The sequence below is a fragment of the Theropithecus gelada genome, chromosome 9, assembly GCF_003255815.1.
Source record: "Theropithecus gelada isolate Dixy chromosome 9, Tgel_1.0, whole genome shotgun sequence".
Classification (NCBI taxonomy): Eukaryota; Metazoa; Chordata; class Mammalia; order Primates; family Cercopithecidae; genus Theropithecus; species Theropithecus gelada.
Genome location: NC_037677.1, coordinates 121,473,900 through 121,500,606, shown reverse-complemented (window position 1 = coordinate 121,500,606; position 26,707 = coordinate 121,473,900). Strand labels below are relative to the sequence as shown.

General features: G+C 39.9%; 1 protein-coding gene across 2 annotated transcripts in view; it reads right to left on the bottom strand.

Annotated features, from left to right (window-relative positions):
• The window catches only part of ZRANB1 (zinc finger RANBP2-type containing 1), a 46,553-nt gene that overhangs the window by 7,512 nt on the left and 12,334 nt on the right, over positions 1-26,707 (bottom strand). For both annotated transcript variants that reach the window (XM_025395712.1, XM_025395713.1), the window contains exons 3-6: positions 13,005-13,192; positions 7,719-7,872; positions 6,082-6,153; positions 5,400-5,598 (exon numbers count right to left, since the gene is read on the bottom strand). In XM_025395712.1, coding sequence (XP_025251497.1) covers positions 5,400-5,598; positions 6,082-6,153; positions 7,719-7,872; positions 13,005-13,192 — 613 coding nt within the window. The remainder of the gene's footprint in view (positions 1-5,399; positions 5,599-6,081; positions 6,154-7,718; positions 7,873-13,004; positions 13,193-26,707) is intronic.

The following is a 26,707-nucleotide window of genomic DNA, read 5'->3' as shown; positions in this document are numbered from 1 at the left end:
GATAGCCCAATGGAAAAATAGATCAATAGAACAATATTAAGAGTCCAGAAAAAAACCCTTACTTGTATGGTCAACTAATTTCCGACAAAATCGCCAAGGCAATAGAATGTAGAAAGGGTTTTTTCAATTAAAGGTACTGAAACAACTGGGTATCCACATGCAAAGAGGTGAATTTAGGACACCTCACACTTTCAACAAAAATGACCTCAAAATGTAAAACAAAAATGACCTAAACGTAAAAGTTAAAACTATAAAATTCTTATATGAAACCACAGGAGTAAATCTTTGTGACCTTGGGCTAGACAAAAATCTCTTCAGATACAACAGCAAAAGCATGAGCAATAACAGAAAAACATTGGTAAGTTGAACTTGATCAAATTAAAGACTCCTGATTTCAAAAGACACTGCTAATGAAGTGAAAAGACAAGCCACAGAATAGAGAAAAATATCTGCAAAGCAGATATCCAATGAGGGACCTGATACAAACAACACCTGCAAATCAGTATTAAGACAACCCATTTAAAAATGAGCAAAAGACGTGGAAAGATACTAAACCAAAGAAGATACATGAATGAGCAGTAAGCACATGAAAAGATGCTCAATATCATCACTTAAATAGGGAAATGCAAATCAAAACCACAATCAGCCCACGTGCCTGCAATCCCAGTTAATTGGGAGGCTGAGGCTAGAAGATCACCTGAGCCCAGGAGTTTAAGACCTAGAACATTTCTCGTTGCCATCAGCAATGTATGAAGATTCCAATTTCCTCAAATTCTCAACAACACTGTTGTTGCCTGTCTTTTTGGTTATGGCCATTTCTGTGCACGTGAGGTAGTATCTCATTGTGTTTTTGTTTTCAGACAAGTTCTCATTATGTTGCCCAGGCTGCTCTTGAACTCCTGAGTTCAAGTCATCCTCTAGCCTCAGCTTCCCAAAGTGCTGGTATAGGCCTGAGCCATCAGGCCCGGCCGACAATTCTTCGTAATAACAAAAACAGTCACTTTGGGAGGCCAAGGTGGGAGTCTGAGACAAGCCTGGGCAACATAGCGAAACCCTGTCTCTACAAAAAATACCAAAAAAAAAAAAAAAAAAAAAATTAGCTGGGCATGGTGGTATGTGCCTGTAGTCCCAGTTACTTGGGAGGCTGAGGTGGGAGAATTGCTTGAGCCACGAGGTGTAGGTTGCAATGAGCCAAGATCATACCACTGCACTCCAGTCCAGGCAACACAGCAAGACCCTGTCTCCAAAAAGAAAAAAGGAATAATTCTGAAAGACTGATACTAAATTTTTTTCCCCCAATTTACATTAAATGCCTCCACCTGCCCCTTGGGAAATTGGGTTGGCATGTCAATAAAAAGCAAGTACAACATATTCAGACTTGAGAACCTGGGTCAGCTAGAATCAGCGGTATCCAAGAGAACAGCACAGCTAGCTACAAACACAAATAGCCTATCTTGAAGTGATGGGTGGAGGGGTTCAAATAAAAGAAAATTGCTTTCTCAGTTCTTAATATGTATCTTATATAAGAAAACATCTCATTCCAGCTGATTCCAATTAAGTGCAAACGGCACCTCAGCAAAGAGCATCTTAAAAAGGAGACTACACAAGCTATATGCTGGCTCCTCCCCTCCTGGCCTAGAAAACCCATGCCTACTCACTCTCACTCTACTCTCTACTGGCCACATGACAAGCCCAGTGGACAAACCTCATGCAACTCAACACAAGAACTCTGTAAGGGTTATTCCATAGTATATTTGACCTCTCGAATCCATGGCAACAACACTTACTATCTAACCACTAGATAATTTTCATCCCAACCCACCCCAGTACTGTAAGGATGTCTGTGTGATCACTGTAATCAACGCAGCTTCCTGTGCCTGAACTGTAAACCATCGGACAAAGCCCCCAGTGGCAGGGACTGGAGGAGGTGATGCCAAACCATGCTGTTCTGGGACACCTGTCCATATGCCAGCCCTAGGTGCTCACTCCTGAAGCATCCTTTAAGAGTCAGGACTATGGACTAAAAGATCTGCTGCAACAACTCTTGCCAGTGGCTGTAAACAAACAGCCTAGTTCCTTCTCACCCTAGTACCCACTCCCTAATAGAATAGGGAGATTCTATTTCTCCCCCTGACCATCTTTTTTTTTTTTTCTTTTTTTTCTTAGCAGGATCTCACTCTGTCACCTAGGCTGGAGTGCAGTGGCATGATCTTGGCTCAGCACAGCCTCAACCTTCCAGGCTCAAATGACTCTTCCACCTCAGCCTCCTAGGTAGCTGGAGCTACAGGCACACACTACCACGCCTGGCTAAATTTTGAATTTTTTGGTAGAGACAGGGTTTCGCTCGCTATGTTGCCAAGGCTTGTCTTGAACTCCTAGGCTCAAGAGATCTGCCCACAATCTCCCTAACTCTATGCTAGACTTCCGGGACCTCAAATGACTCACAACCATCTGAGAATTCCAGTCCCGATACAAACATTAGTGACAACTCAGACTCACAAGATCACCCATAGCCAGCTCTGAGGAACAGGTGGGAATAAACCCCAAAGCAATTCTTACTCACCACAAATGTCTTTGTTAAAAAAAAACAAAAAAAAGTCCAGGTGCAGTAGCTCATGCCTGTAATCTCAGCACTTTGGAAGGCTAAGGCAGAAGAAACGCTTGAGTCCAGGGATTCAAGACCAGCATGGGCAATATAGTGAGAACCTCATCTCTACAGAAAAATTTTAAAATTAGCCACATGTGGTGGCACACTCCTATAGTCCCAGCTACTCACAGGAGACTGAGGTGGGAGGATCACCTGAGCCCAAGGAAGCGAAGGATGCAGTGAGCCAAGATCGTAACCCTGCACTCCAGCCTGGGTGACAGAGCAAGACCCTTTCTCAAAAAACAAAACAACAAAAAAAACACTCACCACTAAAAAAAAGACACCACTTCTAAAATCCACAATGTACTTTTGGCCTTTCAACAGATCAGGAAATTACCACCAAAGAAAAGGCCAGGCGTGGTGGCTCACACCTGTAATCCTAGCACTTTGGGAGGTCAAGGCAGGCGGACTGCCTGAGCTCAGGAGTTCGAGACCAGCCTGGGCAACATGGTGAAACCCCCCCACCTCTACTAAAAATACAAAAAATTAGCTGGGTATGGTGGCGCTGCCTGTAATCCCAGCTACTCAGGAGGCTGAGGCATGAGAATTGCTCGAACCCAGGAGGCGGAGGTTGCAGTGAGCTGAGATCATGCCACTGCACTCCAGCCTGGGAGACAGAGTAAGACTCTGTCTTAAAAAAAAAAAAAAAAAAAAAGGAAATTACCACCAAAGATTACTGGCCGCCTTTTTAGAGGTGACCTGCAAAGTGGTAGATTTACCACAGTTCAAACCTGGCTTACAGGGCAGAGTCACATTAACCAAAACTACAAGGCAGACCTGTGAAACCACAATGGCAAGAACCCACTCTCTTAGAAACCAAACCAGGCTCATCCTCTTGACACAGACAGGCCCATAGCAGTGGTCAGGAAAATCAGGAGCAGGAAGCTGCTTGGTGACCATGGGATCTGATCAAGAGGGCCAGACAGGCAGAGCACTGACCAGCATCAGGCTTACCTAGCCCGATAAACCCACTTCATACTACCATACAGCCATCTCCACTAAGAGGCACAAAAACGCTCTCTCTCCAGGACAATTACTAATTGACTAAAACTACCTGAGTGATACATTCATTCTTTAGCTTTCATATACATCCAGTCAGGTCATCCAGGAAGCTATTTTATTTCTCTAATGTGCCCACAAATTGTTACTCTATTACGTTATGCTTTCCCCCACACCCCCAAGACAGTCTCACTCTTGTCACCCAGGCTAGAGTGCTGTGACGAGATCTTGGCTTGCTGCAACCTCCTCTTCCTCCTGGATTTAAGCAATTCTCGTGCCTCAGCTTCCCGAATAGCTGGGATTACAGGCATGCACCACCACACCTGGCTAATTTTTATATTTTTAGTAGACAGGATTTCAACAAGTTGGACGGGCTGCTCTTGAACCTGCCTGCCTCAGCCTCCCAAAGCAATGGGATTGCAGGCATGAGCCACACCCCCCAGCCATACTGCATTATGCTTTGATCTACAATTTAGCTCTCAAGAAAGTAACTTATAGGCCAGACACGGTGGCTCATGCCTGTAATAACTAAATGAGATAATGTTCAAAGAACCAAGAAAATAACACATAAGTCAAATAAATGTAAAGATCTGAACTATTCATTCACAAAAACAATTATTTTTCCAGTGACTGCATGCTGTTAAAATATATATATATAAAGACCACTTTGAGACAATTGGAGAAATGTGATTATGAACTGTTAGATAACAGAATCAATGTTGAATTAGATGTAGGAATGGGGATGTGGGTGAGTAGGAGAATATTCTTGTTCTGGAAAGATGTATGTTAATATTTTGAAGGGTAAAGCATCATGATGTCTACAACGAATTGACCCAAGAGTCTTTCTGTATGCAGACATGGAGCAGGTGTGACAAAATGTTAACAACTGCTCAGCTGAATGAAAATACCAGGATCTGTTGCACTGAATTTTTAAAAAATTATTCCATGGGTTTGAAAATTTGCAAAATAAAGAATGTGATCTTAAGACTCCCTCAGGAAGGAAAAAAAACTTGTAACACAATGTCAAGATAACCTCTTAGGTGAACACAAATATTAAATAAGGTTGGGTGCGGCAGCGCAGGTCTGTCATCCCAGCACTTTGGGAGCCTCAGGCAGGTGGATCGCTTGAGATCAAGATTATCAAAGCCACCCTGGGAAATATGGCAAAACCCCATCTCTACCAAAAATACATAAAACAGCCGGGCATGGTGATGAGCACCTGTAGTTCTAGCTACTCAGGAGGCTGAGGTGGAAGGATGGCTTGAGCCCAGGAGGTGAAGGATGCAGTGAGCCGAGACTGCACCACTGCACTCCAGCCCAGCAACTGAGCCAGACCCTGCTTCCATCGATGGATTGATCAATCAATCAATCCCTAAAAAGATGAGCAAAGGCCTTATCAATATTTAAGGCTACTATATAACTTGGAATGTTGCATTTGAAATGTTCAAATATACTGCTTCTGTTTTATAGAAACAATAAATGCTTGCATTTTAAAGCTTCAAATGTTTCCATTTTAAAATTTAGCAAAAAAAAAGTATAAAAACCATTTATTCTTGCTTTTATCTCGTTTCTTGGGGGAAAAACAAAAACAAAAACCATGGACATGTTCAAAGTATTTTAATGTCCAAAATGAACTGTTTTTTCCTCTAGTTTCCATAGAAAATATAACTGACATAAAAAGTATTCCGCCACTACAAGGAAATGATCCAGCAAATGCACTCCTGGGTTGAAACGGGGCAGAATGCCAGCTCACCAATGTGAACAGTCATGCAGGCTGTCATGCAGGGCTTTCCGAAGCACCGAGTCCTTGTCATAGATGCCCCAGGTAGCTTGTAGTACTGAATCAAGTAGGCAGTCTCCTGCAGTCCGGTTCCAAAGTGCATATAATCGACTGTCCAAACGTGTAGCCAATTCCAAGGACCAGTTAATAATTGGAGATTCTTCTTCTAATTCTGTACGATGGATTTAAATACATGTTCATTTCCATACCTATGTCATTAGAGAATATTCATGGGGAAAAAGAACCTATTTTCTAGATATAAAATGGTTTATATGTAATTTACCAATAAACACCTAAATAAAATTGACCAATTGAAATATAAACTTCTGAGTACTTGAAACATCTTCTGTCTCTAGAATAATTTAATCAACTTTTAAATTCTTTAGTTTTATTTTCTAAAAAGTGTTTAATATAGAAATATACACATTCTGGAACAGGAAGCAGAGAACCAAGGTTTTAAAAATTTTTCTATCTTTATTTGTTCACTCTATGACAGTGAACCATACAATGTAACACTGAACTTCAGGACTTTACATCTTTAATTTAAAACAAAAATAAAGCAAGTTGACTATACACCAAACTACACCATGCTTTACTAAACAAAACTGACTTGATCAGATGAAAGGTAAATTATACTCATTAATTCCATGCTTACCTTTTTGAACATCTCTATCAAGCACCTCATCAAATAATTTTTCTTGGACAGTTGGGGGCAAATCTTCAATATCTACAAAGAAAAAACAAACTTAAAAGATCTTTTGTTTCATAACTTATACTTCACTTATACTTAATTACACTTATTAATTATCTACTAGTAACTTTCTCTAAAATAACTCCCTTTCCGTTAAAGGTTATCAGATAGCTTTTTCTTAATATACAAGTATAACATGTGTGAGGTAAAATATTTCTTTTCTGGGCCAGGTGCAGTGGCTCACGCCTATAATTCCAGCACTTTGGGAGGCTGAGGCCAGCAGACTGCTTGAACTCAGGATTCTGAGCCCAGCCTGGGCAACATGGCAAAACCCCGTCTCTATACAAAATATATACAAAAATTAATCAGACGAGGCAGTAGACACCTGTAGTCCCAGCTACTCAGGAGGCTATGGTGAGAGAACTGTTTGAGCCTGGGGAGGCCAAGGCTGCAATGAGCCGTGATGTTGCCACCGCACTCCAGCCTGGATGACACAGTGAGACCCTGTCTCAAAAAATAAAAATAAAAAATAAATTTTACAAAATCTAATCATTCTGGGGTAAGCTTAAATACACAGAATGAGTGCATTTCAAATGAAACTTCCTCCAATTTCGGAAAACTTAATTACTATCTCCTCCAATTTGTAAACGTTCCTATTTGTCTGAATATAAAAATTAAAAACACTCAGATCTAGCCCAAGTAAACACTCCATCTCTACAAAACAATAAAAAATTAGCCAGGGGTGGGTGGCATGAGCAAGTAAACACTCCACCTCTACAAAACAATAAAAAATTAGCCAGGGGTGGGTGGCATGAGCCTACAGTCCTAGCTGCTCAGGAGGCCAAGGCAGGAGGATCACTTGAGCCCAGAAGTTGAAGGCTGCAGTGAGCTATGATCATGCCACTGCACTCTAGCTTAGGCAATAGAGCAAGACCCCGTTTCAATTTAAAAACAACAAAAAACAAAACAAAACAAAAAAACAGCAACAAAACAAAGAGATCTCAGATTAAAGATTTTAGAAACTTTTGGTGTTTATTGTATTTATTCAATGCCAACTGACAAAAAACACTCTGGAGGACATTTTCAACTGTCAATGAATTGAAAAATGAAAAGTTGCTTCACAAACATAGTAGAAATATATAAAATGAGTAAAAAAGGAATGACACATTCAAGAGAATGCCATGTGTTCAAATAATCTGACTCTACCCATCAAAAGCTCATGTTCTAATCCCATCTCTTAATACCAGGTAACCAATATAGCTATCTAATTTCAAAATAACATACCAGAATGAAAAAGGGAAAATTTTTCAAAGGAGTTTTTTTTAAAGGATATTCTAAAATAAAACCAAAGAGAAAAAGAGTAAAACAGATTTTTAAAAAATAATCTGAGGTCCACAACTTCCCCTCAGATAGCAAAAGCATTTACTAACAAGTAGCCCTCCGTATGCTCACTTCCAGCATAAATAGGACAGTCAAGTAATTTAAGACGCACATGTCGTAGCTATGGTATGTGCTTCCTAACAAAAACATTTTTCACCTATATACACAAATGTAACTATAATAAAATGAAAAAGTATTTTTACATTAGATTTTGGAGTTACCTGCTGGCAATGTAAATGTTACAAGGTCAGTCAGAAAATAGCAAGCAAAATCCCCCTTTCTCTGATGAAGAGAGGCAGCTATCTCTCTCCGGATTTGTTCTGTCAGTTCAGGACACACCATTGCTGGAATACACTTTGCTGCTTGTTGAGACACCTTAAATACAAAAGAAACTTTCCTCTCAACTCATGTACCACAAATGGAAGCAGAAAACAACAGTATTTAAAAGAAATCAGCAAAATTTTCCAATAACTCAAGGTTTTCTTTAATCTTAAAATACACTGGGTATTATTTCCTTACCAATGAAAGTATATACCAGTATAACTTTTCAGAAAGTCATAAAAATGTTTTATCCTCTGATTCAGTAATTCTATTTAATAATTTATCACAAGGAAATACTCAAAGATGCACATAAAATTTATGGAAAAGGGTGTTGTTCATAGACATATCACAGGAAGAGGAGGGAAGACAGAATACCTAAGCAGACTAACCATCGTGCACCCAATAAAAACATTCTTTAGAAGCAGAGAATCACAGCTGATAGAGAAACGGAAAACTGCAAACACTCTTCTCCCGCAAGATTCAAGTACCCTAACTTGGACTCAAAAAAAGCACAGGATTTAAAGGGTTAGTTCCCACTGACCTCAAGCCCCCTTTCTTCCTCTCCATTTGTTACCACTCTGAGTTTTTTAAAAAGCATTTGGCATCTCCAAGTTTAAACACAGACTGCCAACCTCTGAAGCTCAGCCTGACGGGAGTGAGATGGGAGCACTATTGCACAGCCCTCCTAAGCAAGAAAACAACAAACAAAAAAGGAAGACTAAAACTTTCTTCTTTTGTTATTTTTTTCTTCTTTTTAAAATGCTAAATAGCAACAAAAGTTGCAAAGATTTAATTTGACCCTACATTTCAGTCATATCTAATTTGTGGATCTAAATAAAAATACATACACAGAATTCTAAAATCACAGTTGAGCATCTGCCAGTAACAAACGGAATTCGAGGCCAGGCACAATGGCTCACGCCTGTGATCCCAACAACTCTGGGAGGCCAGGGTGGGTGGACTGGTTCAGTTCAGCAGTTCGAGACCAGCCTGGCCAACATGATGAAACCCTGTCTCTACTAAAACTACTACTATAACTATTAGCTGTAGTCTCAGTTACTTGGAAGGCTGAGGCATGAGAATCGCTTGAACCCGGGAGGAGGAAGTTGAAATGAGCTGAGATCGCGCCACTGCACTCCAGCCTGGGTGACAGAGAGAGACTCTGACAAAAAAAAATCCAGAGTGAGCCAGAGTGAGCCTGTTCCCTGATATCACCAACCTGGCCTTCCAGCCACAGTGGGGTCTGAAGCAACAGGTCTTCCAGCCCCTTCTTCTTCTCAAAGACTAAGGTTTACTGATAATGTCATGTACATCATATATGTACACAACTAACTGCTACTGCTATTAAAGAAATAATGTTTCAAAAACCCTGCATACCCCACACAGTCACCTGACTCCCTATTCTGAAACTCCAGCCAGGTGCGGTGGCTCACACCTATAATCCCAGCACTGTGTGAGGCCAAGGCAGGAGGATCACTTGAGCTCAGGAATTCAAGACCTGCCTCGGCAACATAATGAAACTCTGCCTCTACAAAAAAACCCGAAATATTAGCAAGGCATTGGTGGCATGCGTCAGTAATCCCAGCTACTGGGGAGGCTGAAAGGTGAGAGGATCACTTGAGCCAGGGAGGATGAGGCTGTAGTGAGCCATGATCACACCCCTGGGCAACAGAGAGAAAGCCTGTCTTAAAAGAAAAAAATTAAAAATTAAAAAACTCCTACACAGAAATTGAATTCTACTAGACTTTATTCGCCAAGATTACCATTAACCATGAAAATTCTCACTACATCTTAAATCCAAGAGCCCAACCATTCATCAACACTCAAACATGGAAAACCAAATATTAAATATTTTCAGAATATAACTATTTCTCAAACAACATAGCTAAAATGGCTCCCCCAAAGTAAATTCAAAAATAGCTTATTCCAATCAGCTAGCTCTCAGGCCCTTTCCAAAAATCTGGAAACACCTTTCCAAAAACCACCTGGACTGGACCCTGACTACTACAAACATTCTAAAAGAAACCTAGCCCCCCAAACAACCCCTTCCACCACCATCCTTAAGTAGGATGTGCCCCTGAAGCCTGCCACTCACCTTCTCACCTCTTCAACTTTATGGTTCTCAACCATCTCCACAGGCTAGGAGTTCTTAACTTAGGGTCCATAATCTTGGGAATGGTCCATGAACTTTAATGGGAATTTGGTTTTAATTCAAGTTAAATCCATTTTCCCCACCTTTTTACCAATATTAAAATGTATTTTCTTATATATCACAAATTTAGTTTAGTATTTTGGTAGCTATTATTTCAAAACAACTGATTTCCTTTGTAATCTCATTTACTTCTTATTTTATTTATTTAAAAACAGTATTTTGGGAAGGAGTCCTTAAGCTTCATGAGACTACCAACAGGGTCCATGACACAGAATCCGATGAAAACTTCTGCCCCACATACATATCCCCAACTCTAATGTTCTCCTGTTCTCATTCCAAAAGAACTTGGCTGAGCATTCTCTGCAACACACCCCCTTAGTCTAGACTTAGTCCAGACTCCCCCACTTCCAGTCTCCCTACTGGCCCCTTTAATTCTGTCCTTTGGAGTATTTATTCCATGGAGACTGAATCCATGACCAATTTTGCTCTCTGCCTGGAACAAACCCCCCCCCCCACCTCTCCCACGCTGTTCTGGGGTTGTTCCACATGTCCCACAGAATACAGCAAAAGTAATGGTATATTGCTTCCTAAATCCATTTATAAAAGACACTGCAGGTTTCAAAGACACTGGATCACTCTCTTGTACTCTGTGCCTCTCTTGGATCACTTGCTGGGGGTGAAACCAGCTGCTGTATCATGAGCATCCCTGTAGACAGGCCTGCATGGCACGGAATTGAAGCCTCCGGCCAAAAGCCACCTGAGTGGGCTTAGGAACAGATACTCTAGCCCCAGTTGAGTCTTTTGACAACTACAGCCCTGGACCACTTGACTATAACCTCATGACATCGTGAGTCAAAACTATTCAGCTAAGTAGCTCCTGGATTCTAACCTTCACGAACTCTGTGAGATAACATACATTTGTTGTCTTAGCTGCTAAGTTTCCAGATAATCTGTGATACTGCAATAAATATACTGATGTTCTATCATCATCCCACTGTTAGTCCTCAGACTGTCTCAGGAGCTCAATGACTCATGATGGCCCCTCTAAAACCTTGTAATAATCTTCTACCTACCTCAGGGGAGCCCCTAAAGACTTTCACCCTAGTTTACAACTGCCTTCTTTATGCTGGCTCCTGTCACCACCAGCAACTACAATTCCACATTGATGGTCCTTCCAATATACAACAGACAACACGACTAGGCACCACAACACAAATGCAGCCAGGCCTTCAACACTAGAAAAACTCTAATTCTTCTATCTCACATTCTAAAACCTGGATCCCTCTATCTGAAAAGTTCCCTTCTCCCTTATTTATATTCAATAAGCCTGCCCTTTTGTTTTCATCATGGCCTTCAGTCTCTCAAGCCCCCCACTCCAGCTTCACTGGAATCTTACCAAACTGGACACAATACTACAATCATGTTTCCATCTAACCTTCAAATATTTTAATCCCCATACAATGCCCTGTAGTGGTTCCCAAATATTGGCAAATTTGAATACACAGATATGCAAAAGTATATACGAAAGATATATACTGACAAAATTTGAATCCACAATTAATATGACTCTCTGCACTTTTACTCTATTTCTCTTACCATTAAAAAATGCTACCTTGGCCAGACGTGGTGGCTCATGCCTATAATCCCAGCACTTTGGGAGGCCAAAGCAGGCAGATCTTTGAGGTCAGGAGTTCAAGACCAGTCTGGTCAACATGGTGAAACCCCATCTTTCTAAAAATACAAAACAAGCCAGGCGTGGTGGCATGCGCCTACAATCCCAGTTACTTGGGAGGCTGACACAGGAGAATTGCTTGACTCCAGGAGGCAGAAGTTGCAGTAAGCCAAGATCGTACCACTACACTACAGCCTGGGCAACAGAGTGAGACTCTGGCTTAAAAAAAAAAAAAAAAAAAAAAAACCTGGATAATGTAGTCACATCCTGAATAATTCACAGGCAATCTCTCTCAATCATTTGTAGCATATACCTAGTTATGTCAGCCAGAAACTGAAGAATCAACTTAGGTCCACTCTATATCTTCCTATATCCAATCAGTCAGTCTACTTCTTCAGACTGAGGGCCTGTCTCAGTTTCTCCAACCCTCTAACCCTCTTCCCATTTCTAAGGCTACCCTTCTGGGTACCCTTCTATGGCTGCCCTTCTGCCCTTCTGGCAGAAGTTCTTGCCAGCACCTCTGCAACCCCCTCCTAATCAGGCTCGCCCCTCTCCAGTGTACAGCAGCCAAAACACAATCTGCTCTGCTCACTCCCCTGTGCCTGTACCTAACACCATCCAGGGCTCTAGGGATAATCTTCAAATTCCTTGACACAGAAGATCCTTCATAATCCAACCCCTGCTTATCTTTCAGACTTCCCTTCTCTCCATTCCCAGTCACCATCTCAGCCATGTTTATTTACCTGCAAGTCCCTGGATTCACCACAAATTCCACCATCTCTGTGCCCTGTAAAAATGCTTTCCTCAACTTCTCTTCTCTCCCTCATCCACTTCATGTGGCTAACTCCTAACTCTTCCCCTTCAAACTGTAGCAAAAACATTACCTGCTGTAAGAAAGATGACATGACACCTCAAAACTCTTCAAGCACTGGCATAGTGCTTGGCATTTACATCTACCAGGACACAGGCTGCACAGAACTACCAGTTCATTTCTCTACTTTGCTGGAGATTCAATGAAGAAAGAGCCAACATCTTTACAATTATCCCTTCTCAGCCCAGTGCATGGCACACAGTAAATACGCAGTAAATATCTGTTAATTGAATGACTAAAGAATGACAGATACATTCCAGGTTTGTTTGAACCAAACATGATGAGTCAAACATTGTTGTGACTATTCAAATATTTGAAAGCATATACTCTTAAAAGTTAAGTCTCTCAAGTTTAATGTTATTTTTTAAAGGAGGTAAAAGAATTCAAAACATTTTAAAGCTGCTTAGAGAAACATTATAAAATCAAAAATGAAAACTAAAGAACAGATTTCCTTAATATAAAAGAACATTTAACCAAAATGCCAAACCTACCTCTGTAAGCAATATTGCTAGCATATCCTGCCTCTGAAAACGAATAGCCAAGTGTACAAGAGTATAGCCAACATCAAAGGCAGAAGGACGGTTCAGCAAGCGTACTTCGTCTGCAGTGAGCTGACGTGCAATGTCTCCTCCTGATGACTTGTATGCTTCTATAGCAGCTAAATCACCTTCTACAACCCCTAAAACAAGCATCAAGATAGAAAAGCATTTAATTCTCATTTTCTTCAAAAAACACAAACCGTAGCAATCACTCCAAACTCTTTTAAGTGTTTCTCTGTGCTTCCTGGATCCTGATGCATCATTTAAATGTCCTGTAAGGGTAAGGAAAGTTAGTTTTTTGCTTTCCCTTTAAAAATTTTCTTTCCAGAACTAGAACTGCCTACACATTTACCTTACCATCAGTGCAGGCTCCAGGCTCTGGTGGGATTTAGAGGAATTATTAGACTGTAAGAATTGGATCGAAGATCGATAATCTAGCATAAGAAACTAAACGTCACAAGAGACACTGAGCCCCCAGTTCTGGTCCTGCGTTCATCCTGACTTTGCAGAAACCAAGGAGACAGGGATGAGCTTCCAGCTGGTGTTGAGCTCCTCCTGCCCTTTACACTGCATTCTTAAAGCAGAATCAAAACAAATGCTGAACTTTCCATACTGCTCTTTAGCATTGAAACAACTTGGAGCAACTGAAACCATCTTCACTGTAAGTAAACGTTGGCAACATTTTGATTTCAGATTCTCTCACAGCCAAGTCTTCCTTATACCCATTAAGAATTATTAATAAAGTAAAAGTTGAACCAGATGATTTCAAATAAAATGTGCTAAAATAAAACATTACAATCCAGTTAGAATAGAGGGGAAACAGAAACATCACTTCTGCCCAAATCTATAAAGAACATTCCATTACCACTGAGCCATTTTATTAACCTTAACACAAGTTAATGTTAGGTAAATACAGTAATACTGTCTACTAAGCAGTCTGGTAAAGTATGGGTATCAGCCTGGGCTTAAAAAAAAAAAAAAAAAGGTAGATTAGCTTCCAATTTACCACAAAAGGGGTTTAAAGCAACTGTTAAAAAATTATTTGTGGGACCAAATACTTCTAAGTGCTTCCTAAATTACATCAAGACAAATGTGTTTGCTGGATAGAATACTAATACTAGGTAAAAATATTCTTAGTGTACTTTTAAAAAAGTATTTTAATTGCCATCTTGAATTAGGAATTAGATCAGACATATTCCTTAGAATGAAACAGATTGGTAAAATGCAACAATTTTCTACCATTAGTAAAGATAACAAGGCTTCAAAATAATTCCCACATTTACTGAATCCTCATGATATACAGGAACGCCTTGCCAGGCAATATGAGAAGTACAAAGACAGGGAAAATGTGACTCCAATATTCAAAGCAGTCCTTTCTGCAAATTTCGATCCTCTCCAAAAAAAAATGACCCCCTGCCCCAAACACAGACATATACATTCTTCAGGCTGAAAACCAATTATATTAAGAATGCCTACTTATAGGAATTATTTTCACAGCAATGTAGCTTGATAAACTCCTCACTACGCATATAACAAATTCAGCTACATATGCCCCGCCTCCACCCACCTTACACATCCTTATGAGGAACAGTGCGCCCTAGAGAAGTCAAGGTAAAGCTTAATCAAGGATGGCATGAGATAAAGGTTATAAATCTTCCTAAAGGGGCAAGCCTTTCAAATAGACCAGAAAGTGCTACTTGAACTAAAAACAAATCTATGATTGAAGAGTTTTCTATTTCCAGTTATTATGTTCAAATACAAAAAGAACTCTAAAACTTCTGCTTAACTTATTTAATGAACAATTAAGTATAGCCTGGTAGGACCCATAACTTTTAAGATAATTCAATGCAGTTTTCTTTTATTGAGGATTGAGCATGCCCATGCCATTTCCTTCCACTCCACAGCATTTCTGCATGAAGGCAATGACTTTTCCCTTCAGTCTTATCAAAGTCCTTGACTATTTTCAGGTATATGTAGCATCAATGCACCTTTTATAGTCTTTAGTTCTAATCTAAAAATATTATCTACTTATAAACTTTTTGTATTACATAAAAAAATGTTCCGAACACTTCCAAAAACAACCCACGAGTCTGATCAACTTACCTGAAAAAACAAAGAGGAAGAGCTGTACAATGTATGTGTATATATGTGTATGCATGTATGTAGGTGTTTGTATTTAATGTGTTCATGTTTATTTTTTATTTCTCAAAGACAAAGATGAGGTGATCTAAAGCTAAGCACCAAATAACTTCTTTTGCTTGGAAGAAGGGGAGATCTTCAAATCACTTTATTGTTTTTAGCTAACTCACCATATAGCTGAAGTCTAGAAGAATCTCATCTCAGAAATTCTTAAGATTTCCTCTCTAATGTCTCTGAGAGATTTCTGTAATTAGAAGTTAATGAGCACTGGGCAGTGGGGTGCAGACTACATAGCACAACAAAATTAGCAGATTGTACTTTGGAACTACAATGTACAACATCATCACCCATTCTGCTTTCATTAAGTGCTTTTTAAAAATATAACCAGAACTTCCAATGTTGAACTGCATGGTATGTGAAATTATATCTCAATAAAGCCGATATACACAAACACAACTAGGATTTCTATTTGACCTAATACAAAATTATCAAAAACACTTAATTAGTCCCTCCTACTCCATGCTCTGCATGAAACTACAAACGGGCATACTGCCCATTCCCTAGCATGGCGGACATACAGAAGATGAGGAGAACAGACTCTTCTCAGTTTTTGACAGCACGAAATTCTCCAAACTTCCCAGAGCAGGAAAAACACACATCACTTAAGTATAGGTAAAAAATAATATTTAAAAGAAAATTATTTTATTACCTAGTGTTTGGGGAATATGTAATTTCATTCTTTTCATTAAGCATAAAAGTTCATAGTCTCGGTGACTGGTACATTTTCACCTACAAAGATTAGTAAATTTATTACAAATCAAATTTCATGAAAATGTCACTGAACTATCCCAATTTTTGCTATGTCTTTATTGCACACTGCTCAAAGAGAACTTCTGAAAGTTTAGACATTACTTCACAGACAGGTTTTTGTTGTAGACATGGTGTTTAATAGGATTTGGCCCATATGCATATAATTTAAAGTTTTAGCCACCGCATGTTTTCTACTTAAGGAGCAGGGAAAAAGCATCGTAATATATGCAAAAAAGGAAAAAAAAAAAAAAAACCTTACAAAATATCTGAGTTCTTCACGTAATTACACTTTGAGCACCTTTTAATGTCAGGAGATAAAAAGAATGTAGGAATCAGGTAGAAGAGTTGGTAGACAGGAAAAGACAACAAATAAATGCAAGTGTTAAAATCTCACTTTATAGGACAAAGGCCGGGAAAAAATGAAAAGTTCCAAGAGAAGATAATCAACATATACATGTTTGCTAGGTTACTGACATCTCACAATGCCTCCAAGAGTAACTGAAGCATCTATTTTTTTTTTTTTTTTTTTTTTTTTTTTTGAGACGGAGTCTCGCTCTGTCACCCAGGCTGGAGTGCAGTGACGCAATTTTAGCTTACTGAAAGCAACCTCCGCCTCCCGAGTTCAAGCAATTCTCCTATCTCACCCTCCCGAGTAGCTGAGACTACTGGCGCACACCACCACACCAGCTAATTTCTGTATTTTTAGTAGAGATGGCGTTTCACCATATTGATCAGGCTGGTCTCGAACTCCTGACCTCAGGTGATCCACCCACCTCGGCCCCCCAAAGTGCTGGGATTACAGGCGCGAGCCACCGTGCCCAGCCGAAATATCTTTCTCTTAGTACTTTTTTAAAAATTTAACAAACGTGTACTATGCCTTCTGTCCCTTCCTCCTTCATGTTATGAAGACAAAAGGACAGCTGAAGACACTCTGAGATTAATTTTATAAAACTAATCTGCAGTATCATCATACATTCAAAATTGAATGAAATGCACAATCAGCCTAATAGCGAAACATAATTACAAATAAATGGTTAATACACTTCTTAAAACATGAAGGCCTAAGAATAAATGAAAGCCACTATGTTATATATTACTAGCTAAACAGTTAAAAAAATAAAAAGCAAACATATTATTCCGTAAGCTGGGCCAGGAGCAGAGTTTACATATTTTGAAGCCACAGGTCAATGACTCACTGGGGACTTCACAGCTACTATGGAACTCCATTGGTTAGAATTTAGAGCTGGCTCATAGATGTTTAGAAAACAGACTTATTTTTTCCCCCATATATGGCACAGTTTTCAAAGTTTTGCCTTATTTTCCTTTATGACATTAAAATTGTAATGGTTACTAACTTTGAAAAGAATGCCAAATGGTAAAAAAAAAGCCAGGACTTACCTGAGCCCACATGGGCCAGCCCAACACTACCCTGGAGTTCTATGGTAGCTGTGACATCACAGCATGGTTTATGCTGTGGGGTCAGGGTGGACCTGGAGTCAGCTGGCACAATTTCAGGAACCCTTGAAGAGAAAAGTTAGTTTTAAGTGGTAATGTTCAGAATGTCCTTTACCATGGTCAGAGAAAGATGCAGATGTGGTTTTCCTCTAGCCAGAGTTTAACTCATTTAACTGGTTTTCATATTAAAAGGAAACTACACCCCCCAGTAATACTTTTTTATGTCATAAGCATTTGGCTATCATTTAATCCTGAACCTGGCATAGATATTCACAGGAAATTCTTGAAAAATTAATGAGCTGCTTTTTAAATAAAATGACTTCAATATTTTTTAAAGTGTACCTTCAGGTAGGCAAAAGCACAGGAACAGTCTCGGAAATAATCTGAGCAGGCCAAACCACCTCCTGGTTGTATTTTCCACATAATAATAGCAACAAGTTAATATCTACTATTTCTATTCCTAGAACAGTGCTACAAACAATAACCTATTCAAAAGATCAACAGATGAAAATCAAAATTATAAACAAATTCTTAAATTTAATCTATATTATATCAAGTCTAGCTTGTATTCAATAACCTCACTATCCATTATTAAAACATCCTCTTTAGAAAAATAAAAGATTCAATGAGAGAAGGAAGTCAAATATTCGCTAATTAAAACTTTTTAAATTATCTGTAAGTTGTGACAAACTATGTCAAATATAGTCTATACTACTGAGCTCTTTTCTCCTTACATCTTTGATCAGAGTGTTAACAAGCCACTCTTGTGAAAACAGAAGTCCCTGAAGTCATGAAAAAATACCTGACCTAACAGATACTTTCCTAAGAAAGAAGATCCTGCCAAGCAGAAAGAACTACTGCTGAAAGCAACATGGAAGGACTTAAAGGAAACATGCCACAAAGTTATCTTTGGGACAAGTGATCAGAGACAGGGACAAATGTTAATGGGCTAAAACAGATGAACATGAGTTCAAACTATGAAGGTCACTTAAAATATCACTGAAAATACTCAACTGAAAGGAAATTACGGTTCTTAAAAATCTTAGGTTCCGGCCAGGTGCAGTGGCTCACACCTGTAATCCTAGCACTCTGGGAGGCCGAGGTGGGTGGAACACCTGAGGTCAGGAGTTCAAGACCAGCCTGGCCAACATGGTGAAACCCCGTCTCTATCAAAAACACAAAAAAAATTAGCCGGGCGTGGTGGCGTGCGTCTGTAATCTCAGCTACTCGGGAGGCTGAGACAGGAGAATCGCTTGAACCCAGGAGACAGAGGCTGCAGTGAGCCGAGATTGTGCCACTACACTCCAGCCTGGGCAACAAAGAGCAAAACTCTGTCCTTAAAAAAAAAAAAAAAAAAAAAATCTTAGATTCCAAAAGTAGATTTTGAAACTCATAAAATAGTGTATGCCAAAACCACATTCACTGCTGAAGTCACATCCAAAAGTTTTTCTGACTTCAAAATAAAAATAAAAATTTCATTTGCCACACTGCCAAGTTACCCTGGCTGAATTTGAAACCAAATTTTAGATTTTTATACTTATACTATCTCATGTAGGCCGGGAGAAACTAGTCTAGCCCACCTTTTTTTACTAAAGGGTAAGTGAACATTTTAAAAGTGGAAATGGGAGGCTGGGTGCAGTGGTTCACACCTATAATCTCAGCACTTTGGGAGGCCAAGGCAGGAGAATCACTTAGAGCCCAGAATTTGAAGACCAGCCTGACCTGAGCAAGATGGTAAGATCTCATCTTTACAAAAAAATTTTTTAAATTAGTCAGGTATAGTGATGCATGCCTGTAGTCCTAGCTACTTGGGAGGATCACCTGAGCCCAGGAATTCGAGGCTGCAATGAGCCATGATCATGCCACTGCACTCCAACCTGGGTAACAAGAGTGAGACCCTGTCTCTGTTAAAAAAAAAAAAAAAAAAAACGAAGTAGGGGCAAGGAAGAAAGGATAAAAGGAAAAACTTTCATAATTTATTATAACTTTATACTGTTCATATTATATACATTTAATTCCTCTAGACAAAAGTAAACAGAATGAAGACAGAAAATCAAGAAATGTTCAAAAGTAACCCAGTCAATATTAAGGTCTCCAACCAGAAACGCTAAACAAGAAAGTTTCCATAATTTGCCACTGAAAAAGGAACTTCACGGCTTCGGTAAACACTAATAGCCCCACAAGCACACATCCCCAAAAGTTTCAGATCCATGTATCCAATAATCCATCAAGCATCCTCACCACAAAACCTCTAAAAAAAAAAACCTAAACTTTCTCTCTCCTATGTCCAGGAAAAATGATACTGTTAGCCAACCCAGATGTCCAAACCAAAAATCTGGCCTTCTAACCTCCTTCTCATCTCAGCCCAGTATCAATTCTTCTAGGTTTTGTCAATTCTACTTAAGTCTTTTTCAAATAAATCTCCCTTTCCCCATCTCCACTGACTCTACCCCAGCTATACATGACTGTACCTAAGTTGCTATCATTTACTCTACTGGTCTGCCATCTCAAGTGTTGCTCCCTCCCAATCTATTCTCTACACTAGGGTGAGTGTGGTCTTCTTAGACTACAAATTTAATTAAGGCACTCCCTTTTCAAAAGTTTACCACTAGGTTGGGCATGGCAGCTCACACCTGCAATTCCAGCACTTTGGGAGCCCAAGGAGGGCAGACTGCTTGAACTCAGCAGTTCAAGACTAGCCTGGGAGAAACCCAATCGCTACAAAAAATTTAAAGAATAAGCCAGGTGTGCTGGCATGCACCTGTAGTCCCAGCTACTTGGGAGGCTGAGGTGAGAGGATCCCTTGAGCCGAAGAAGGCTGAGGCTGCAGTGAGCTGTGATCATGTCACTGCACTCCATCCAGCCTGGGTGACAAAGTGAGATCTCATCTTGGGGGGGGGGGAGTTTACCACTGCCCTTAGGCTAACAGCTAAATTCCTTAACCAGGTTAAGGAATTAACCTATTTAACCAGGTTACATTCCCTACAGGTTCTCTCTCACAGTCCTCATTCTACACTCCAACCAACTGACTTCTCTCAGGTTACTGGACGTGCCTTGGTCTCTTGACCCTGGATTTTTAACACATACAATTCCCACTAACAGAAACACTCTTCCTTCTTCTCTTTCAAGTTTCAGCTTAGATGTCACCAAAAGTCCTCTCCAAATCTCCTAATGCGATTAAGTTATATGCTCCTTCTAGGACCCTATACTTCCTCTGCTGAGCTATCCTGGCTTGCTAAATTCTATTTGCCCCATAAACTCTTTGAGAGCCATGACTTCTTTCAAAGTGCTTGGGAGCACACTCAGTAAGTACCTGAATGCATGAATGAATAAACAAAGAAAAGGTAAAAACGAAGACAATTCTGCAAAGTAACTGAGGCCACACGCCATGGCTCACCCCTGTAATCCCAGCACTTTGGGGAGGCCAAGGTCAAAAATGTTTTTCTGTTGCCCAGACTGGGACTGGTACATATTTTTAAGATGTGTATTTTTCATATAGATTTCATGTAACTTGATAAAATCACCAAATAAAGTGAACAAAAGACATGAATCAACTACTCACAGAAAAAAATACAAATGATTAATAAAATGAGACAGCATGCCATTCTTAATAACAAACATCAGGAAAGACAGCTCCACAGGGACTCCCAAAGTGCTGCTAATAAAGAACAGGTTAATTTAAGGCGCAGCAATTCAATGTCATATCACACATTTTTAAAAGGTACATGTTGATTCAAAATATAAAGTTCAATGAAAAAGGATATACAATATAATCTCAACTATGTAAAAGTAAATAAACGCAAAAAAAGTAAGATTGAAAATATACCAAAAAAATCTGACAGGCTTCCTCTAGGCAGTGAGATTACAAACTTTTTTTTTTTTCATAGCTTTTCTTATCTCTGAAATGGTCTACAATGCATATAGTCTGCGTTTCTTTGAGATGGAGTCTTGCTCTGTCGTTTAGACTAGAAGGCACTGACATGATCATAGCTCACTGCAGCATCAAACTCTTGCCTCAAGCAATCCTCCCACCTCAGCCTCACATATCTGGGACTGCAGGCACCCCGCCACCACACCCAGCTAAGTTTTTTATTTTTAATACAGAAGAGGTCCCGCCATGTTGCACGTGCTAGTCTCAAGTAGTCTGCCTTTATTATTCAAAAATGAACTAAACTCTCAAAGATCGTTACAAGAAGTCAGTACAAATGTCTAAATTTGATGAAAAAGAAATAATATATTTTCATCAACTGAGGAAAAGATAAACAAAATGTGGTATACGCATACAATGAAATATTATTCAGTCTTAAAAAGGAAGAAAATTCTGGCCGGGGCAGTGGCTCACGCCTATAATCCCAACACTTTGGAAGGCTGAGGCGGGTGGATCACTTGAGCTCAGAAGTTCGAAACCAGCCTCGCCAACATGCCAAAACCCCGACTCTACTAAAAATACAAAAATCAGACACACATGGTGGCACACACGCCTACAGTCCCAGCTACTTGGGAGGCTGAGGCAGGAGAATCCCTTGAACCTGGGAGGCAGAGGTTGCAGCAAGCACAGACTGCACCACAGCACTTTGGCCTGGGTGACAGAGCGAAACTTCCTCTCGAAAAAAAAATAAAGGGAAGGAAATTCTGACACAGATCACAACATGGATGAACCTTAAAGACATTATGCTAAGTGAAATAAGCAAAAGGACAGATACTGTATGACTCCATTCATGAGGTTATTAGGGCAGTCAAATTCATTGACAGAAAGTAGAATAATGATTGTTAGGGGCTGGAGGAAGGGGGAATGGAGCTATTTAATGGATACACAGTTTCAGTTTTCCAAGATGTAAAAAAGTTCTAGAGAGAATGGTAAAAATAGTTACACAACAATAAGAATGTACCTAATGCTACTGATATACACTTAATGAGTAAAATGGTATAAATTTTATCTTATGTATATTTTACCTCAAAATAAATTGCAAAAAAAAAAGGAACAATGATACAAGGACATTATTCTGAGATATCGGAGCTGCTGCCTCAAATAATATCACCTAGATAGTATTCCTCCCTCCTCTAAAAAAGATAAATGTTTAAACTGAATCTAATCATAAGGAAATCCACAAATCTAAACTGAAGATCATTCTGCAAAAGTGGAATCTTCAAAAATGTCAATCATGAAAGAGTAAATTTTTAAAAAATTAAAAAAAAAAAAAAAAACAGGCGCTGCTCTAGATTAGAGAAGACTGAAGAGACAAAACTACACACAATGTATAACCCTTAACTGAACAAGGTGGGGCAACAGCAATTATTGAAACTATTGGTGAAACTAAATATAGACTTTCAGTATTAAATTTCTTGGATAACTATACTGTGTGGTTGTATAGGAAAAAAAGTCCTTGTTGTTAGGAAACACACGCCAAGTGTCATGATGTCTTCAGCTAACTCTCAAACAGTTCAGAGAACACACACAAGAAGACATACAGACAGAGACACCAAATATAGCAAAGAACTAACTGGAAAATCTTGGTCAAAGGCTCAATATATTACACTTGTAACCTTTATACAGGTTTTGAAATTTCTCATTATAAAATAATGACGGGGCCAGGCATGGTGGTTCATGCCTGTAATCCAAGCACCTTGGGATGCCAAGGCAGGTGGATCACTTGAGGTCAGGAGTTTGAGACCAGCCTGGCCAACATGGTGAAACCCCATCTCTACTAAAAAACACAAATATTAGCTAGGCATGGTGGCGAGTTTGCCTACAGTCCCAGCTACTTGGGAGGTTGAGGCACAAGAATCGCTGGAGCCTGGGAGGCAGAAGTTGCACTGAGCCAAGATCGCACCACTGCACTCTAGCCTGGGCGACAGAGCAAGACTCCATCTCAAAAACATAAAAATAAATTAAAATAAAATAAAAGAATGACAGGGAAAATAGTGGTTGTCTATGCACAGCAGGACTGGAGGTAGAGAGAAGAAGAAACTACTGCATTTATTTATATTTGCATTTCTGTGCTGCCTGGGTATTTTTTAACCATGTGCCCAGTTTAATGCAACTTTTTAAAGTTAGTTTAGATCTCAACAATTCTCTAGAGTCAAAACACATACTTTTATACTTGATATTTAAAGGATACATCTGGATTTCATAATTCAATGTGTTCATTTAATATAGTACTTTGTTTTTTAAATGAAAGCCGTTACTAAATCAATGGTGCATATTCAAATGTATCACATAATCAAGAATCACGTGACATAGTCCCTTTCTCAGCATAAAAAGGCACATTACTGGTTGGCAACCCTGTGTAATCAATCATTTCTGAAAGTCGAGAATTATGTCTCAGACATACTAAAGGCAACCAAGAGAATACTGGGGTTTTATTTCTGCCATCACCATCCATTTGGCTTAATAGAGACACTCATTCCTGGAAGTTTTCTTTTTATCACAGGTGTCAGGAAGTACTTTCAAATCCCAGACCAAACTGGCCAGCACCATTTAATAGTGGAAAGGAAAGAGGTGAAAAGTGTGTGTGTGCACACAGGCATGTGTGTTCCCTACAGATTAGAATATTTTATGTTGCTGGAAATTCTCACAATTCACTTAAAAATCATGACATAAAATGTTATTTTATATCCACTGTTCCAAAATCAAAACAGGAAATCCTTAAAAACTTGAAAACCAAAAACTACCTGAAGATAATACTTCTTTCATGGTGCTAAAAATAACTCTTATTACCTACATGAACTACCTTGGATAGGAAGTAAACCCACAATCAAGAATGTGGAGTGAAATGATTGCAGTTTTTATAGCTACACACCCATCACACTTAAGAGTGTCACGCAAAGTTAGCCAAGGACATACAAGGCATTGCCAGTATTCTAGCACTCACTTTCCTTTTATGCATGCAGACCAAAAATTGCTACAAAGTCTGTATACATTTTGGATCCTATTAAAAGCTTTTAATGTGTCCAGGTATGGTGGCTCACCAGGAGGATCACTTGAATCCAAGAGGTGGAGGTTGCAGTGAGCTGAGATTACACCAGTGCACTCCAGCCTGGGCAACAGAGTTAAGACCCTATTTCAAAACAAAAAAAGACAAAAACAAAACAAACAAAAACAAACAAAAAAACAAAAAAACCTTTTCACATTTTTAACTCGAACCATTTTTGTGTTGTCTTTAATAAAAGGACAATTAGATGGTTTTTGTTTGTTTGTTTTGAGACAGAGTCTCTGTTGCCCAGGCTGGACTGCAGTGGCACGATCTCAGCTCACTGTAACCTCCGCCTCCCGGATTCACGCCATTCTCCTGCCTCAGCCTCCCGAGTAGCTGGGACTATAGGCACCCACCACCACGCCTGGCTAATTTTTTGTATTTTTAGTAGAGACGGGGTTTCACTGTGTTAGCCAGGATGGTCTCAATGTCCTGACCTCGTGATCTGCCCACCTCAGCCTCCCAAAGTGCTGGGATTACAGGCGTGAGCCACTGTTCCTGGCCAATTAGATGGTTTTAAATGTTTAAGCCCAGCCAATCAGATGGTGTTAAGTGTTTAAAACTATTATTAATAAGATGCAAGACCTGTTTACTGGTGGTTCTGCCTCCATTCACATGGAAAACAATGTATTAAGAAAAAAGGGGCCAGGTACTGTGACTCACGCCTGTAATCCCAGCACTTTGGGAGGCCAAGGTGGGCTGATCACCTGAGGTCAGGAGTTCGAGACCAGCCTGGCCAACGTGGTGAAACCCCGTCTTCTCTACTAAAAATACAAAAATTAGCCGGGCATGGTGGCGCATGCCTGTAATCCCAGCTACTAGGGAAGCTGAGGCAGGAGGATCGTGTGAACCCAGAAGGTAAAGGTTGCAGTGAGCTGAGGTTACACGACTACACTCCATCCTGGGCAACAGAGCAAGACCACGTTTCAAAAAAAAAAAAAAAAAAAAAAAACTTTTAATGTACCATTTTTAACTCAAACCATTTTTGTGTTGTTGTCTTTAATAAAAGGGCAATTAGACAGTTTTAAATGTTCAAAACTATTAATATGATGCAAGACCTGTTTACTGGTTCTGCCCTCTATTCATATGTAAAACAATGTATTAAGAAAAAAAAGGGCGAGGCACGTGGCTTACGCCTGTAATCCCAGCACTTTGGGAGGCTGAATCAGGCCGATCACTTGACCCCAGGAGTTTGAGAAAAGCCTGGGCAACATGGTGAAACCCCGCCTCTACAAAAAAAAAAAAAAAAAAAAATTCCAGGAATTAGCTGGGCATGGTGGTGCATGTTTCTGGTACCAGCTACTCGGGAGGCTGAAAGTGGGAGAATCACTTGAGCCTGGGCATTCAAGGCTGCAGTGAGCTGTGATCAATGCCACTGTACTCCAGCCTGGGTAACTGAGCAAAATCCTGTCTCCAGAAAAAAAGAAAAGAAAGGCAAAAGAAAAAAAAAAAGGACACCAAAATCAGAAGGTTATCTTTCAGTAGAACACTAGTTTGGCATCAGTATACAATCAAAGTTCATAACCCAGCACTTAAAAAGTAGCCATAACTGTGAACAACTTTACCAGCTTCCTCTCTAAACTTGCAGATGATGATCTCAAAAAATGACATATTAGATCACAAATCTGCAACTGAGCTACCAACACAGAATAACGACTGCAAAGTAATCCATAGAACAGGAAAAGTTCTAAACACTGAAAGACTGTCCAAACAGCTTTGGTATACCAAACCAAAAACAGGCCAAATGAGCAGAACAAACAGAACACACACTACAGAAACACCGCACACAAAAAGTAAAGTCCAAACAATGTGACCTAATTATGGAATGCTGTAAAATATTAGCAAGTAGCAGATCACCCTGGGCCACAGCAATCAGCTTCATACAGGCATATTTATTTCACTGACTTGAAAAAAAGCAGGGCTGTCGGGAGCGGTGGCTCACGCCTGTAATCCCAGCACTTTGGGAGGCCGAAGCAGGCGGATCACGAGGTCAGAAGAATGAGACCATCTTGGCTAAAGCGGTGAAACCCCGTCTCTACTAAAAATACAAAAAAATTAGTTGGGCGTGGTGGCGGGCGCCTGTAGTCCCAGCTACTCCGGAGGCTGAGGCGGGAGAATGGTGTGAACCTGGGAGGTGGAGCTTGCAGTGAGCCAAGATAGCGCCACTGCACTCCAGCCTGGGTGATAGAGTAAGACTCCGTCGAAGAGAAGAGAAGAGAGGACAGGGGAGGACAGGGGAGGGGAGGACAGGGGAGGACAGGGGAGGGGAGGACAGGG